General features: G+C 41.4%; 2 protein-coding genes across 2 annotated transcripts in view; both read left to right on the top strand.

Moving 5' to 3' along the window:
- The window catches only part of GLB1L2 (galactosidase, beta 1-like 2), a 130,862-nt gene extending 124,879 nt beyond the window's left edge, over window positions 1–5,983 (top strand). The window contains exon 21 of the mRNA XM_006892851.1: window positions 5,694–5,983. Within this exon, the coding sequence (XP_006892913.1) occupies window positions 5,694–5,983 (290 nt within the window). The remainder of the gene's footprint in view (window positions 1–5,693) is intronic.
- Window positions 5,984–6,142: 159 nt separating this feature from the next.
- The window catches only part of GLB1L3 (galactosidase, beta 1-like 3), a 123,407-nt gene continuing 116,441 nt past the window's right edge, over window positions 6,143–13,108 (top strand). Inside the window, exons 1-2 of the mRNA XM_006892850.1 lie at window positions 6,143–6,147; window positions 7,266–7,463. Of these exons, the coding sequence (XP_006892912.1) occupies window positions 6,143–6,147; window positions 7,266–7,463 (203 nt within the window). The remainder of the gene's footprint in view (window positions 6,148–7,265; window positions 7,464–13,108) is intronic.

The raw sequence follows: 13,108 nt of genomic DNA, 5'->3' as shown, positions 1-13,108 counted from the left end.
TATATATATATATGAATAATTAAGGCATTTGACTGTGTGGATCACAACAAACTGTGGCTGACTCTGAGAAGAATGGGAATTCCATAACACTTGATCATGCTAATGTGAAACCTATACTTGGACCAGGAGGCAGTCGTCAGAACAGAGCAAGGAAACAATGCATGGTTCAAAACTGGTAAGGGTATATGCCAAGGATGTGTCCTATCTTCATACTTTTTCAACCTATATGCAGAACAGATTATCCAGAAGGCTGGGCTGTATGAGGAGAAGTGTGGCATCAGGATTGGTGGAAGATTCATCAACAATCTATGTTATGCAGATGACACAACCCTGATTATTGAAACTGAGGAGGATCTGAAGCACTTGCTGCAGAGGGTCAAGGACTGTAGCCTTCAATATGGAGTGAGGCTCAATATCAGGAAGACAAAGATTCTTATCGCTGCGACAATTGGCAGCATCAGGACAGAGGGTGAAGAGATTGAGATTGTTCACAGCTTTAGTTTGCATGGCTCCACAGTCAACATTGTTGGCACCAGCAGCCAGGAAATGAAAAGATGTATTGTGACATCACTCCAGAGACTAAGGTGCACCTGATACAAGCCATGGTCTTTGCAATCTTGGTCTTGCTATGCATCAGAGAGCTGGACAATGACTAGGGAGGATAGAAGGAAAATTGATGCCTTTGAGCTGTGGTGCTGGAGAATAGTGTTGAATATACCATGGACTGCTAAGAAAACAAACAGATTTATCCTATAGAGGGTAAAACCTGGCTGTTCCTTGGAGGCAAGGATTCTGAAGCGTCATCTGACATCCTTTGTGTAAGATAAAAAAGGTGCCGAGAACTGGGTGAAGTGAAACAAAGGAGTTTATGAGCAGCTCTTGCAGTAAGTTTGCTGTCTGAGGCCAGAGAAAGGCAAGGTCAGGCAGCAGAGTCTTAAATGAGGGAATTACAGGCCAAGTTTTATAGGTAGAGGTTGGGAGGTAGGGTGGTTGGCTCGATGATCAGCTTTCCATGGAGAACATTGATCTAGTTCCCAGATGTGGAGTCACTCAGTCCTCTCAGGTGAATTATGTCATTGCTGACAGTTAAGCACAGTGTGGTTGGTGATTGTGTTCTTTTCTGAGTGGCCATAGCCATCTTACACCAGGCAGATTGGAATGTATCCCAGAAGGTGTCATCAGCGTGGAATGTTGCCCAGTTCCCAGGTAGCCTTTCACTTTGGACGTGTTGCAAGGAGGAACCCGTCCTTGGGGAAGGATGTCAGGGAGGGGGGAGGAACAGCACAGAAGAGGAAGACCCTCTATGAGGTGGATTGATTCAGTAACTGGGGTAATTGTGATGGGTGTGTCAGAGACGTGAGATTGGAACAGGATAGAGCAAGGTTTCGGGCTGTTATACATAGGGTCACTATGAGTCGCAGGCAACTCAACGACGGCACATAACAACAATGACACATATGCATACCAACAAAAATAAAAAAGAATTAAAAAAGAAAACCTCAAAAAACCACACTGCCAACTCAGTATTACCCTCTAGTTTTCTAAAGTGGGAAATGTCCATGGGAGGTATTGTGGGGCAGGGACAGGGAAACACATGCCACAATAGTTGCAAAAAGTCTAGAAAAGTCATTCAGCTGTGTAAAAAAGAAAATGGTGGAGGTGGACAGGCCACAATACCTGCAGTTCTGAGACATTTAATGGCTACAATTCTTGTGTATTTATAGCTAATATTCCCTCTTCCCACAAATATGCCAAAATTAGATGCCTATACTATACACATTGCTCACAAAGTTTTCTTTGACATAAAGATTAAAACTCATCTTCAAGATAAACAGAATATTTGGTAATAGAAGTAAAACAAAAGGTGTAAAACTTCAGGAAAGTTCTTAATTCAGTCTAGGTTGGGGTTGGCTAGGGGGATGGGCAGCTGGTCCCTTTGAAGTGCGGTAGCTGCTTTTTCAAATGTTAAAGCTGTGTGAGAAGGATAAAGGAACTCTCCAGAGGAGGAATCTTGAAGAGAAAACAGGTGGGGTTTTTTGGGGGGGTGTAATTTTTTTTTCTGGTTCATTTACGCAGTTCATATACATTGCTTTTCACACTGGATCTTTACCATTTCCTTCACTCCCCTCCTCATCAAATTGTGTGACTCTGTGATATGATTAATTTTTTTAAAGATGGCACTTTGTACTCATGGCAGTCATTACCATGCAAAAGATAGTTTTGACCAAATATTAAAATGCCCAGGAGCAGCTGGTAGATTCCAATTACTGCATTTCCCTTAACAACGCAACACATAACACATCACCACAATTTGCTTCACAGCCTAAACATTCGAAACCAAATTTTTACAGATACTTACTGGCATTTTCAAAGAGTTTCTCCAACTGGAAACAGCATTTTTAATTTTCTAAACTCAGACAATTTTCACGTATTGTTAAGACTGGCTATTAGGATGACAAGCTATAATTCCCCAGGGTGGTCTCATCACTCTTCAGTTCTTTCGTGGTTTCCACTGGGATATACTCAAACACTTATCTCAAGGTAATTGAATGTACATAAGCATTGAGAGAGAACTACCAGAAATACAAGCTGGATTTAGAGAGGCTATGGTACTAGGGGCATCATAACCAATGGCAGATGGATCTTGGCAGAAAGCAGAGAGTACCAGAGAAAGTCTGTCTGGTTCATTGACTATACAAAGACATTTGACTGCATATCACAACAAATTGTGACTAACCTTGAGAAGAATCAATTCCTGATTAAGCATATGGTTTATCATATATTTGGCTTCCTACAGTGCTCATGTGAAACCTATATTTAGACCAGGAAGCAGTTATCAGAACAGAGCAAGGAAACACTGTATGATCCAAAATCTGGAACGGTGTAACGGTGTGCATAAGGGATGCATTCTGTCTCCATTTCTTTTCAATCTATAAGCGGAACAGATCATTTCGGAGGCTTGACTTTACATGGCATCAGGAGGAATACTCATCAACAAACTATGTTATACAGCACAACTTTGTTTGTGGAAACTGAGGAAGACCTGAAGAGTTTGTTGCAGAAGGTTAAGAACTGCAGTCTTCAATATAGACTGAAGCTCAACATCAAGAAGACGAAGATTCTCACCACAGGGCCAGCTGGCAGCACCATGATAGATGGAGAAGAGAGCGAGTTTGTTTATAATTTCAGCTTGGTTGGTTCCACAATCAACACTGCATAAGCAGTCATGAAGCCAAAAGACAAATTGCATTAGGAGAATCTGCTGTTAGGGACTTCTCCAGAGTGCTAAAGAGCAATGATGTAAGTCTAGAGGTGCACTTGATCCAAGCCATGATCTTTGCAATTACTTGCTATGCATCAGAGAGCCAGACAATGACTAAAGATGCATTTGAGTTGTGGTGCTAGAGAAGAGTATTAAACATACCTTGGACTGCCAAGAGAACTAACAGTTCTGTCCTGGAGAGGGTTTAACCTAGTTGCTCTTTGGAGGCAAGCATTTTGAAGCTCATCTAACATACTTTAGGCATGTGGCCAGGAGGGACCAGTGCTTGGAGAAGGGCATCATAACTTGGAAGGGTTGGGCACAGCGGAGGAGAGGACAATCCTAGACAAGATGAATTGACACACTAACTGGGATTATGGGGATAGGTGTGTCCAAGACGGTGAAAATGGCTCAGGATAGGTTTGGGTTCAAAGCTATTATGTATAGGGTCACTTTGAGTCATGGACAACTTGATGACACATAACAACAGCAAGAAGCATGCACTGGAGAGCTGGACAATGAATAAGGACAATAGTGTGAGGTGTGTTAGAAAAGAATACTGGAAAACAACTATGAGATATCATTTCACCCCAGTCAAAATAGCAAAATTTAACAGAACAGCAAGCACCAAATGCTGGCGAGGTTGTGGAGAAACTGGAACCCTGCTTCACTGTTGGTGGGAGTATAAAATGGTGCAACCCCTGTGGAAAGCAGTATGGCGCTTTCTCAAAAAGTTGCAAATAGAGATACCATTTGACCCAGCAATTCCACTACTGGGAATATACCCTGAAGAGACCATAGCTGACATCCAAGCAGATACATGCACACCCATGTTTATTGCAGCTTTGTTCACAATAGCAAGGAGTTGGAAACAACCTAAGTGCCCATCAACAAACGAATGGCTAGAGAAGCTGTGGTATATTCGCACAATGGAATACTATGCTACATTGAAAAACAAGGAACTCATGCAATATTATTCAAAATGGTTGACTCTGGAGAACATTCTGCTGAGTGAAATATCCCAGTCACAAAAGGACAAATATGGCATGATGCCACTGTTGTAGAATGGGACTAACCTCGGGGTTGGGGAGAGACTGAGTAAGATGGGTTCAATAATGTATACTGCACTGAAACAGAGGAGGGAGAAAACTGTTTAAAAGAGATATGTGACTAGGTATTTCTGTCATCACAGGAGTCTAGAGCAATGGCTACATGGTGGAGGGGACCTGGGGGAGGGTTTGTAAAACAATGAAAGAATCTTTTCTTTTACTTTTCCATAATTTTTGACTCATGTACTTTTAACTTGCTAGTTAAATTTGTGTCTTCTAGGTTGCAACACCCCCATGATACATCTTCAAGGATATGAACATGTACGGCTAAGCACAATTAATAACAGTGCATCTAAATTCCAAAATCAATCTCCATAATAGTCTATGTGTTTCTTCCTGCCAAAGGGGCCCTTTAGAGCAGTGAGAGAAGATCTTCACCCTGGAACCCACAGCATCCCTTTTAAGCAGGAAGTAGCTGAGAGAATACACCATCCCCTTTTCCTTATGAATCAGGGTGAAGTCTCTCTCAGGGAGGAGTGATAGGGAATGGCAAGGGACACACTGACAAAGGAGATTAATCAGAACTGGCTTTGACAAGCACTGTGGCAATTGGACAATTAAAACAGACATGGGGGGCAAAGAAGAACGAACTGGGGAGGAGGGTAGAAAGAATGGTGCAGCAATGAGGAATGAAAACCCAAAATCCCTGTAAATGTTCATTAAAACTAATAAAATTTAATAATAATTAAAAAAAAAAAGAAAAGAATACTGGATATCCCATGCACTGCCGAAAGAACAGATAGGTCTTGGGAAAGATGCAGCCGGAGCGCTCCCTGGAGGCAAAGATAACTTCGTCTCAACATACTTTGGGCATGTTGTTAGTAGAGACTGTTCCTTGGAGACGGACATCATGCTTGGAAAGATGAATCATCAGTGAAAGAGAGAAAGACCCTCAATGAGATGGATTGACAGTGTCTACAACAATGGGCTCAAGTGTGTCAGAGATAAAGAGGATGGCGCAGGATAGGGCAAGGTTCAGATCAGTTGCTCACAGGGTCGTTAGGTGGGCACCGAACAATAATAAGCATATACATGAGTTTTTCAGTCTGAAAGTGTTTGAAGGTGGGAGAATTTGCTGTTCCTAACTGCGCGTCCCAGCCCCAGTACAGATGCCGCGTCTGGTACACCAAAGTCTGTACAGAAAATTGAGAAACGGCCCACCTGCCCAGTCTGCGATGTGAATTCTTTTTCTACCCCCTTTTGGTCACTGATGCACGACTAAAAGCCCGTTTTTCTACCATAAGCGAAAAGGAGTCTGGGACAAGAGGGACAGTTCTGACACTTGAGTCCCACGTGGGACTGTTCTGTGCTCCACTGTCCAGTCTGTTTTAACTTCCTGACGCGCTGCGCCAAAGACTTGCGGCAGGAGACTGGAGCTGGTGGCCACTCCCACCTTCCCCGAGCAGCGCCTAGCCTCTGCTTACGTTACCAGGTGCTCTGTACCCGCCCAACAGCCCCAGGCCACTTTGAACGCCAGCGCACTGAGGTGCAGCGGAGAGCAGCCAGAGTCAGTCAGGCACCGCGCGGCTGCAGGCGGCGAGGGCGGTACAGCTGCACCAGGGACCTGCTTTCCACTCCGCGCAACATGAGCTCTCTGACTTTCCTCAGGTGACAAATGTTGTCTTTCAATTGTATTTAAAGAATCAGGGTTTCTCACTTTATCCAGGTATTCCGGCGCCACACAGACCACCCTCATGCTCTGCCAGCCAGCTATAGATACTGTTGTCCGTTGATACTAAGCACCTGAGGAGATCTTAAAGTGAATTAAGCAATGAGGTACCCTTAGTCTGGCACACCTTTCTTCTTGGGTCCTCAAATCTGTCAGCATCCCCTCTTTCTAATTTCTCTCCCCAAACTCCAGTTTTCTCTTCCCCAACTCTCAGCCCAAATGGTAATTATTCACCCTCCTCCACCCTCTAGGCTCCCAGTTTCTTGCCTCTCCTGCTTGAACACTGCAGCTGAGGAAGCACTTTCTGCACTTTTGCTGATCCCCTCCCCTACGCCTCAACCATGCTCTTCTCATCTCTAGGCTCCAGCTGTTCCCTCTCCTCAGAGCTCTGTTGCTCTGGACGCCCTCTACCAAATCATAGTTGAATCTCCAGTGGGTTTTGGGAGGCAGTAAATCAGATGGGAGGAAATTGCCCATCTTTCTCCCATAAAGCAATTGGTGGATTCATACTAGGTGCCTTTGGGTTACAGCACTTAGCACTAAGTAAGCCACCAGAGCTCCTTCCCAGGATTTTAACAGAAGAGTACCCATCCTTCTCCTATGCAGTTGCTCAAAGTGCCAGGGAGAACCACCAGAGCCTCTAAGTTGGCCGCACAATTATGTGCCTCTCAGGTGATCTGTGCATTAGATGTTGCCCTTTGCCAACCAAAACATCAGCAGTTGTAATTCAACTGCTGCTGATCAAGAGAAAGGCCTTGTGAATTAAACCAAGCCAGGGAAACCGCCCATTATAAGGGCGACACCCCATGCCCTGACCCTTGTCTCTGAGCATTCTTCTGGAACAGTCTTTATCTCATTATTCCTTTCTCCTTTCAGCTCGTGTCTCTTCAAGAAGATAATCACAGGCATCATTTTCCTGCCATTTGTCCTATCAGGTTTACCTCCTCGGGCTAACCATGCTGTGAGCAAAATGACTGGAGAGGTGCCGCCACTGTTCTTGTCCAGGTGTGCCCAAGTGGGAAAAAAGAGGAACTCTTCCTTCTTCCATGAGAAACACATTAGAGGTGTTAGTGCGTTCTGCCTACAGAAACTAGCAATTTCAGTCCCAGCCTTGTGCCAGCCACTGTGCCACCAGGGCTCCTTTATATCTTAGTGTGTAGCCTCTCTTCTCCTTCCTCCACCTCCTTTCCCTATTCCATTTCCACTTGTTCTCTGTTATTGCCAGGTTTAATTTGTCTCATCTGATCCCTGCTGAACTTAAGGAACGTAATATGGGACTTCAGACCAGAAGAACACATTTCACCCTGGAGGGTCACAAGTTCATCATCTTTGGCGGCTCTATACACTACTTCCGGGTGCCCAGGGCATATTGGAAGGACCGGATGTTGAAGCTGAAGGCCTGTGGCTTCAACACCCTAACCACGTGAGTGCTAGGTTAGCCCCCTGACCCTATTCTCCTTCCTTCTCCATTGTGCTCTGGCCTAGAAGTTCCCTTTAATAGACATTTCAGCATATGTCTTTAATGCTCCCATCACTTCACTCCTCATAGTTTGCTCTGTGTTGGAGGTTCTAAAGGGAGTTAGTGAGTTCCTCAGCAATATGTCCATAGGGGAGTCATTGGGTTCTTTGTTATTGTTTACCATCAAGTCAGAACCAACCTATAGTTGACCTTCCTATTTTTCAGAGGCAATTATTAATTACACGAAAGGAGGAGATTGCTTATCTTTCCCATGTGGAGAAACTGGTGGATTCAAACTGTGTACCTTTGCACAGACAGCACACTTCCTTAACACTAAGCCACCATTAGGGAGCTCTGGTGGCCTAGTGACAAGCTGCTCCATGGGGTAAGGATGGGCAATCTCCTTCCATGTGATTAACTGCCTCTGAAACCCATCAGAGGGTCAGCTATGAGTCGGTTCTGACTTGAAGGTATAAAACAACAAGAAGCCACCATCAAGAGCTCTGGTGGCCTAGTGGTAAGAATCTGCGCTGTAATCCCAAAGGCACCTAGTTCAAATTTGCCAGCTATTCCTAATGAGGAATATCCTCATTAGGAATATTCCTAATGGGCTATCATCTTTTGTGCAATTAACTGTCTTTGAAAACTCACTGGAGAGTCAGTTATGGGTAGGTTTGGACTCAACAACAATAATGGGACACTATTGCCTTCTTTGTTGTTGTTGTTGTTGTTGTTAAGTGCTGTTGAGTTAAGTATGACCCAGAGGTACCATATGAACAGATCTGAACCGTGTCCTATCCTGTGTCATCTTCACACTTCCTGACACATTAGAGTCTATTGCTACAGTCACCATATCAGTCCACCTGGTTAAGGGTCTTCCTCTACTTTGCCAACCTTCCATCCTTCCGAGCATCATGTCAATTTGAGTTCTTTAAGAACACTACAGTATAGTGCAGTATAAATAATTTATCCATTTTTTCTCAGTCTCACCTCAACCTGATGTCAGTCCTGTTCTACAACAGTGGCACTATGTAGTATTTGTACATTTGTGACTGAGATATTTCACTCAGCGTAATGTCCTCCAGGGTCACCCATTTGGAATAATATTGCATGAGGTCCTTGTTTTTCAATGCAACATAGCATTCCATTGTGTGAATATACCACAGCTTCTCTATCCATTCATTTGTTGATGGGCACTTGGGCTGTTTCCAACTCCTTGCTATTGTGAACAAAGCCGCGAAAAACATGATTGTGCATATATCTGCACGGATGGCAGTTATGGTCTCTTTAGGGTTTATTCCCAGTAGTGGAATTGCTAGGTCAAATGATATTTCTATTTGCAACTTTTTGAGAAAGCGCCATACAGCCTTCCACAGTGGTTGCATCATTTTACACTCCCACCAGCAGTGAATAGGGTTCCAGTTTCTCCACAACCTTGCCAGCATTTGTTGCTTGCTGTTCTATTAAATTTTGCTATTCTGGCTGGGGTGAGATGATATCTCATAGTTGTTTTGATTTGCATCTCTCTTAGAGCTAGGGATTTTGAACATTTGTTCATGTGTTTGTTAGCCATCTGAATGTCTTTTTTGGTGAAGTGTCTATTCATATCCTGTGCCCATTTTTCTATTTGATTATTTACCTTTATCTTGTTGTGGTGCTCAAGTATTTTTATAAATTCTGGATATAAGTCCCTTAACTGATATATTACCAAATACTTTTTCCCAGTCTGTGGCTTCCCTTTTTACCCTGTTTAAAAGGTTTTGAATGTGCATTCTTTTTGTTTCTTGTAGTAATTTTCCTAGATTCAAACTTCACACTTTCCATGTTCCAATTATTAGTGATATCTGCAGGTAATGCAAGTAATCTTTTTTCTCTACGTTTACCTACTCTTATTATAATCCTGTATTTTTCCAAAAGTGAATTATTTATTTCATGCATCATAATGTTTACAAATTTTGTCTGTGTTGTAGCATGTATAAGAATGTCATTTCTCTTTATGATCAAGCAGATTCCATTATATGTATGTGCTACATTTTATTTATTCATTCATCTCTTGATGGACATGTAGGTTGTTACTGCCTTTTGGATATTGTGAACATGGTTCACATGTGGCTCTTTGAATCTCTGTTTTAAGTCCAGAGTGGATACTTTGGAGTGCAAATAACATTGCAAAAAATGATAATTCAAGAATACGCAATTGTGTTTGTGTGGAATGTGTTTGCAGACCAAGAAGCAGTGATCTAAACAGAACAAGAGAATGCTGAATATGCTGCATAGTTTAACATTAGGAAATGTGTGCATCTGGCTTGTACCTTTTCACCATACCAATGCAATATGTTTATTGAACAAATAAACTGAGAAGCCAAACTATATGATAATGAGTGTGCCCTTAAGATTGGAGAAAGATTAATCAACAACATGGATTATGCAGATGACACTACTTGCTTCTAGAAAATGAAGATTTGAAGTACTTATTCAAAGAATTCTGGATGGATTACACCTCAGCATAAAGAGAACAAAAATCCTAATAATGCACTAATAGTCAACATAATGATAAATGTATATAAATATTGAAGTTTTCAAATATTTAATTTTACTTGAATCTGTTAACAACACCCATGGAAGTAGTAGTCAAGACTTCAGATGTATTGCAGTGGGCAAATCTGGTGCTATGTAGCTCCTTAAAGTGCTAAGGAGCAGTTTAAAATAAAGATATTAGTTTAAAACAGAACTGAAGTAATATTTTCAATTGTCTCATATGAATGTGAAAGTTGGATAATGAAAATGAAAGAATTCACACTTTTGAATTGTGTTGGTGAAAAGTATTTAATATACCACAGACTTCCAAAATAACAAACAAAAATGTCTTTGGCAAAGAATGTTCCTTAGAAGCAAAGATGGTAAAACTTCATCTCATGTTCATCTTCATGGGCATGTTATCGATCTGGTGGATGCAAATCCTGTAAAAGGACATAATGCTTGAAAAAGTAGAATATCAGTGTAAGAGAAGAAGATCCTCAATGAGTTGGGATGACATTGACTTCCACAAGGTGTCAAGTATAACAACAATTCTGAGGATAGCACAGAATTAGGCAGTACTATGCTAGTACAGGGTCACTATGAGTCAGTGCTCACTCCACAGCTTTTTTTATTAGTATTTTTTATTAATTTTAATGCAAGTTTACAGAGACTTTGGATTTCCATTCATTCATTGCACTTTTCTCCCTGCTCAACCTTCCCACCAGTTGGCTCTTCTCTTTGAAAAAGAAAAGAAAAATTCTTTCATTGTCATATAATCCCTTCCTCCAAGTCCACTCCACTATGCAGGCTAGCCTTCATTTTTCTTTTACATTTTTTAAATTTTTTTTCTTCATTTGAAAAGTAAAAGAAAAATTCTTTCAGTGTTATAAAATTCCTCCTTCCAAGACCACTCCACCATGCAACTTTCATTCTGGACTCCTCTCATGACAATAATACCTAATCATATATCCCTTTTAAACAGTTCTCTCCCTCATCTGTTTCAATGCAGTATACATTATTTATTCCATCTTTCTCAGTCTCCCCCCAACCCCAATGTCAGTCCCAATTTACACCATCAGCACTATGCAGTATTTATTCCTGTGTGACTGAAATATTTCATTCAGCATAATGTCCTCCAGGATCATCCATTTTGTATAATATTTCATGAGTTCCTTGTTTTTCAATGCATCCTAGTATTCCATTGTGTCAATATGCCACAGCTTCTCTATCCATTCATTTGTTGATGGGCATTTAGGTTATTTCCAACTCTGCTATTTTGAACAAAGCTGCAATAAACATAAGTGTGCATATATCTGCCTGGGTGGCAGTTACGGTCTCTTTGGGATATATTCCCAGTAGTGGAATTGCTGGGCCAAATGGTATTTCTATTTGCAGCATTTTGAGAAAGCACCACACAGCCTTCCATAGTGGTTGCACCATTTTACACTCCTACCAACAGTGAATAAGAGTTCCAGATCTCCACACCCTTGCCAGCATTTGTTGTTTGCTGTTCTGTTAAATTTTGCTATTGTTACTGGGGTGAGATAATGTCTCATAGTTGTTTTGATTTGCATCATTTAGAGCTAGGGATTTGAATATTTCATAATGTGTTTGTTCTCCATCTGAATGTCTTATTTTATTTCAGTGTGTGTGTGTGTGTGTGTGTGTGTGTACCGTGAAATCAGATCTGACTGGTACAGGAGGAGATTGTTCCTCCTCCAGCAGAGCATCTGGTGGATTTTAACCGTGCACCTCTGAGATTGCAGTGTAGCTTCTTATCACTAGGCCACCAGAGCTCGCCCATCTAAATGTCTTCTTTGGTGAAGTGTCTTTTCATATCCTATGCCCATTTTGTGATTGGGTTGTATACCTTTATTTCGTTGTGGTGCTCAAGTATTTTATAAATTCTAGATATAAGTCCCTTATCTGACATGTCATTACCAAATACTTTTTCCCAGTCTATGGCTTGACTTTTTACTCCATTGGAGAAGTTTTTGGATGTGCATAGGGATTTGATTCTTAGAAGGTCCCATTCATCTATTTTATCCTCTCCTGGTTGTATGTTGATTTTATATCCTGCCACTTTGCTGCATTGGTCAACCATGTCCAGTAGTTTTCTTGCTGAGTCTTTAGGGTTTTCTAAGTATACTACCATATCATCTGCATAGATAATTTTACCTCCTCTTTGCCAATTTGGATACCTCTTATTTCCTTCTCTTGTTTTATTTCTATTGCTAAGACTTCCAATACAATATTGAATAAGAGAGGTGATTGTGGGCATCCTTGCCTAGTTACTGTTCTTAAAGGGAATGCCTTTAACTGTTGGCTCTTTTTTATATACTTTTTGCTATGTTCAAGAAATTCATAAAGCAATGTATAAAGGCTATAATTTCTCCTTATTCTTGCCAACTTTTGCTAATTCTGCATTTTTATTTTTTAAATTTTATCTTAGCTTTACTAAAAGGACTGAAAGGTTTTATTTGTGTCTCAGTGGGACAACAATGTCAGTTTAGAGAATAAGGTGCTCCTGATACAGGCCATGGTCTTTGCAATCACTTGCTATGTATCAGAGAGCTGGGCAATGACTAGGGATGATTGAAGAATTTATGCCTTTGAGCTATAGTGCTGGAGAAGAATATATACAATGGACTGCTAAGAGAACGAATAGATTTGTCCTAGAGAGGGTGAAGCTAGGCTGCTCCTTGGAGGCAAGGATTCTGAAGCTTCATCTGTCATACTTTGGACATGTTACAAAGAGGGACCAGTCCTTGGATAAGGACGTCATGCTTGGGAGGGTGGAGGGACAGCACAGGAGAGGAAGACCCTCCATGAGATGGATTGATTCAGTCACTAGGGTAATAGAGGTCGGTGTGTCAGGGACAAAAAGGTTGGCACAGGATAAAGCAGTATTTAGGGCTCTTGTATATAGAGTCGCTATGAGCACATAACAAGAACAGTGGCTTTTGAGCATTTTTTTCATATGCTTGGCCATTTGAATATCCTCTTTTGTCAAACATCTCTTAAAATCCTCTTTGTCCACTTTCTATTTACTTATTTTGCCTTGTGGTTATTAAGCTTAGGAGATTATA

This window comes from Elephantulus edwardii, unplaced genomic scaffold, assembly GCF_000299155.1.
Source record: "Elephantulus edwardii isolate Elephantulus edwardi_28Jun2011 unplaced genomic scaffold, EleEdw1.0 scaffold00120, whole genome shotgun sequence".
NCBI lineage: Eukaryota > Metazoa > Chordata > Mammalia > Macroscelidea > Macroscelididae > Elephantulus > Elephantulus edwardii.
This window is presented reverse-complemented; position numbering and strand designations above follow the sequence as displayed.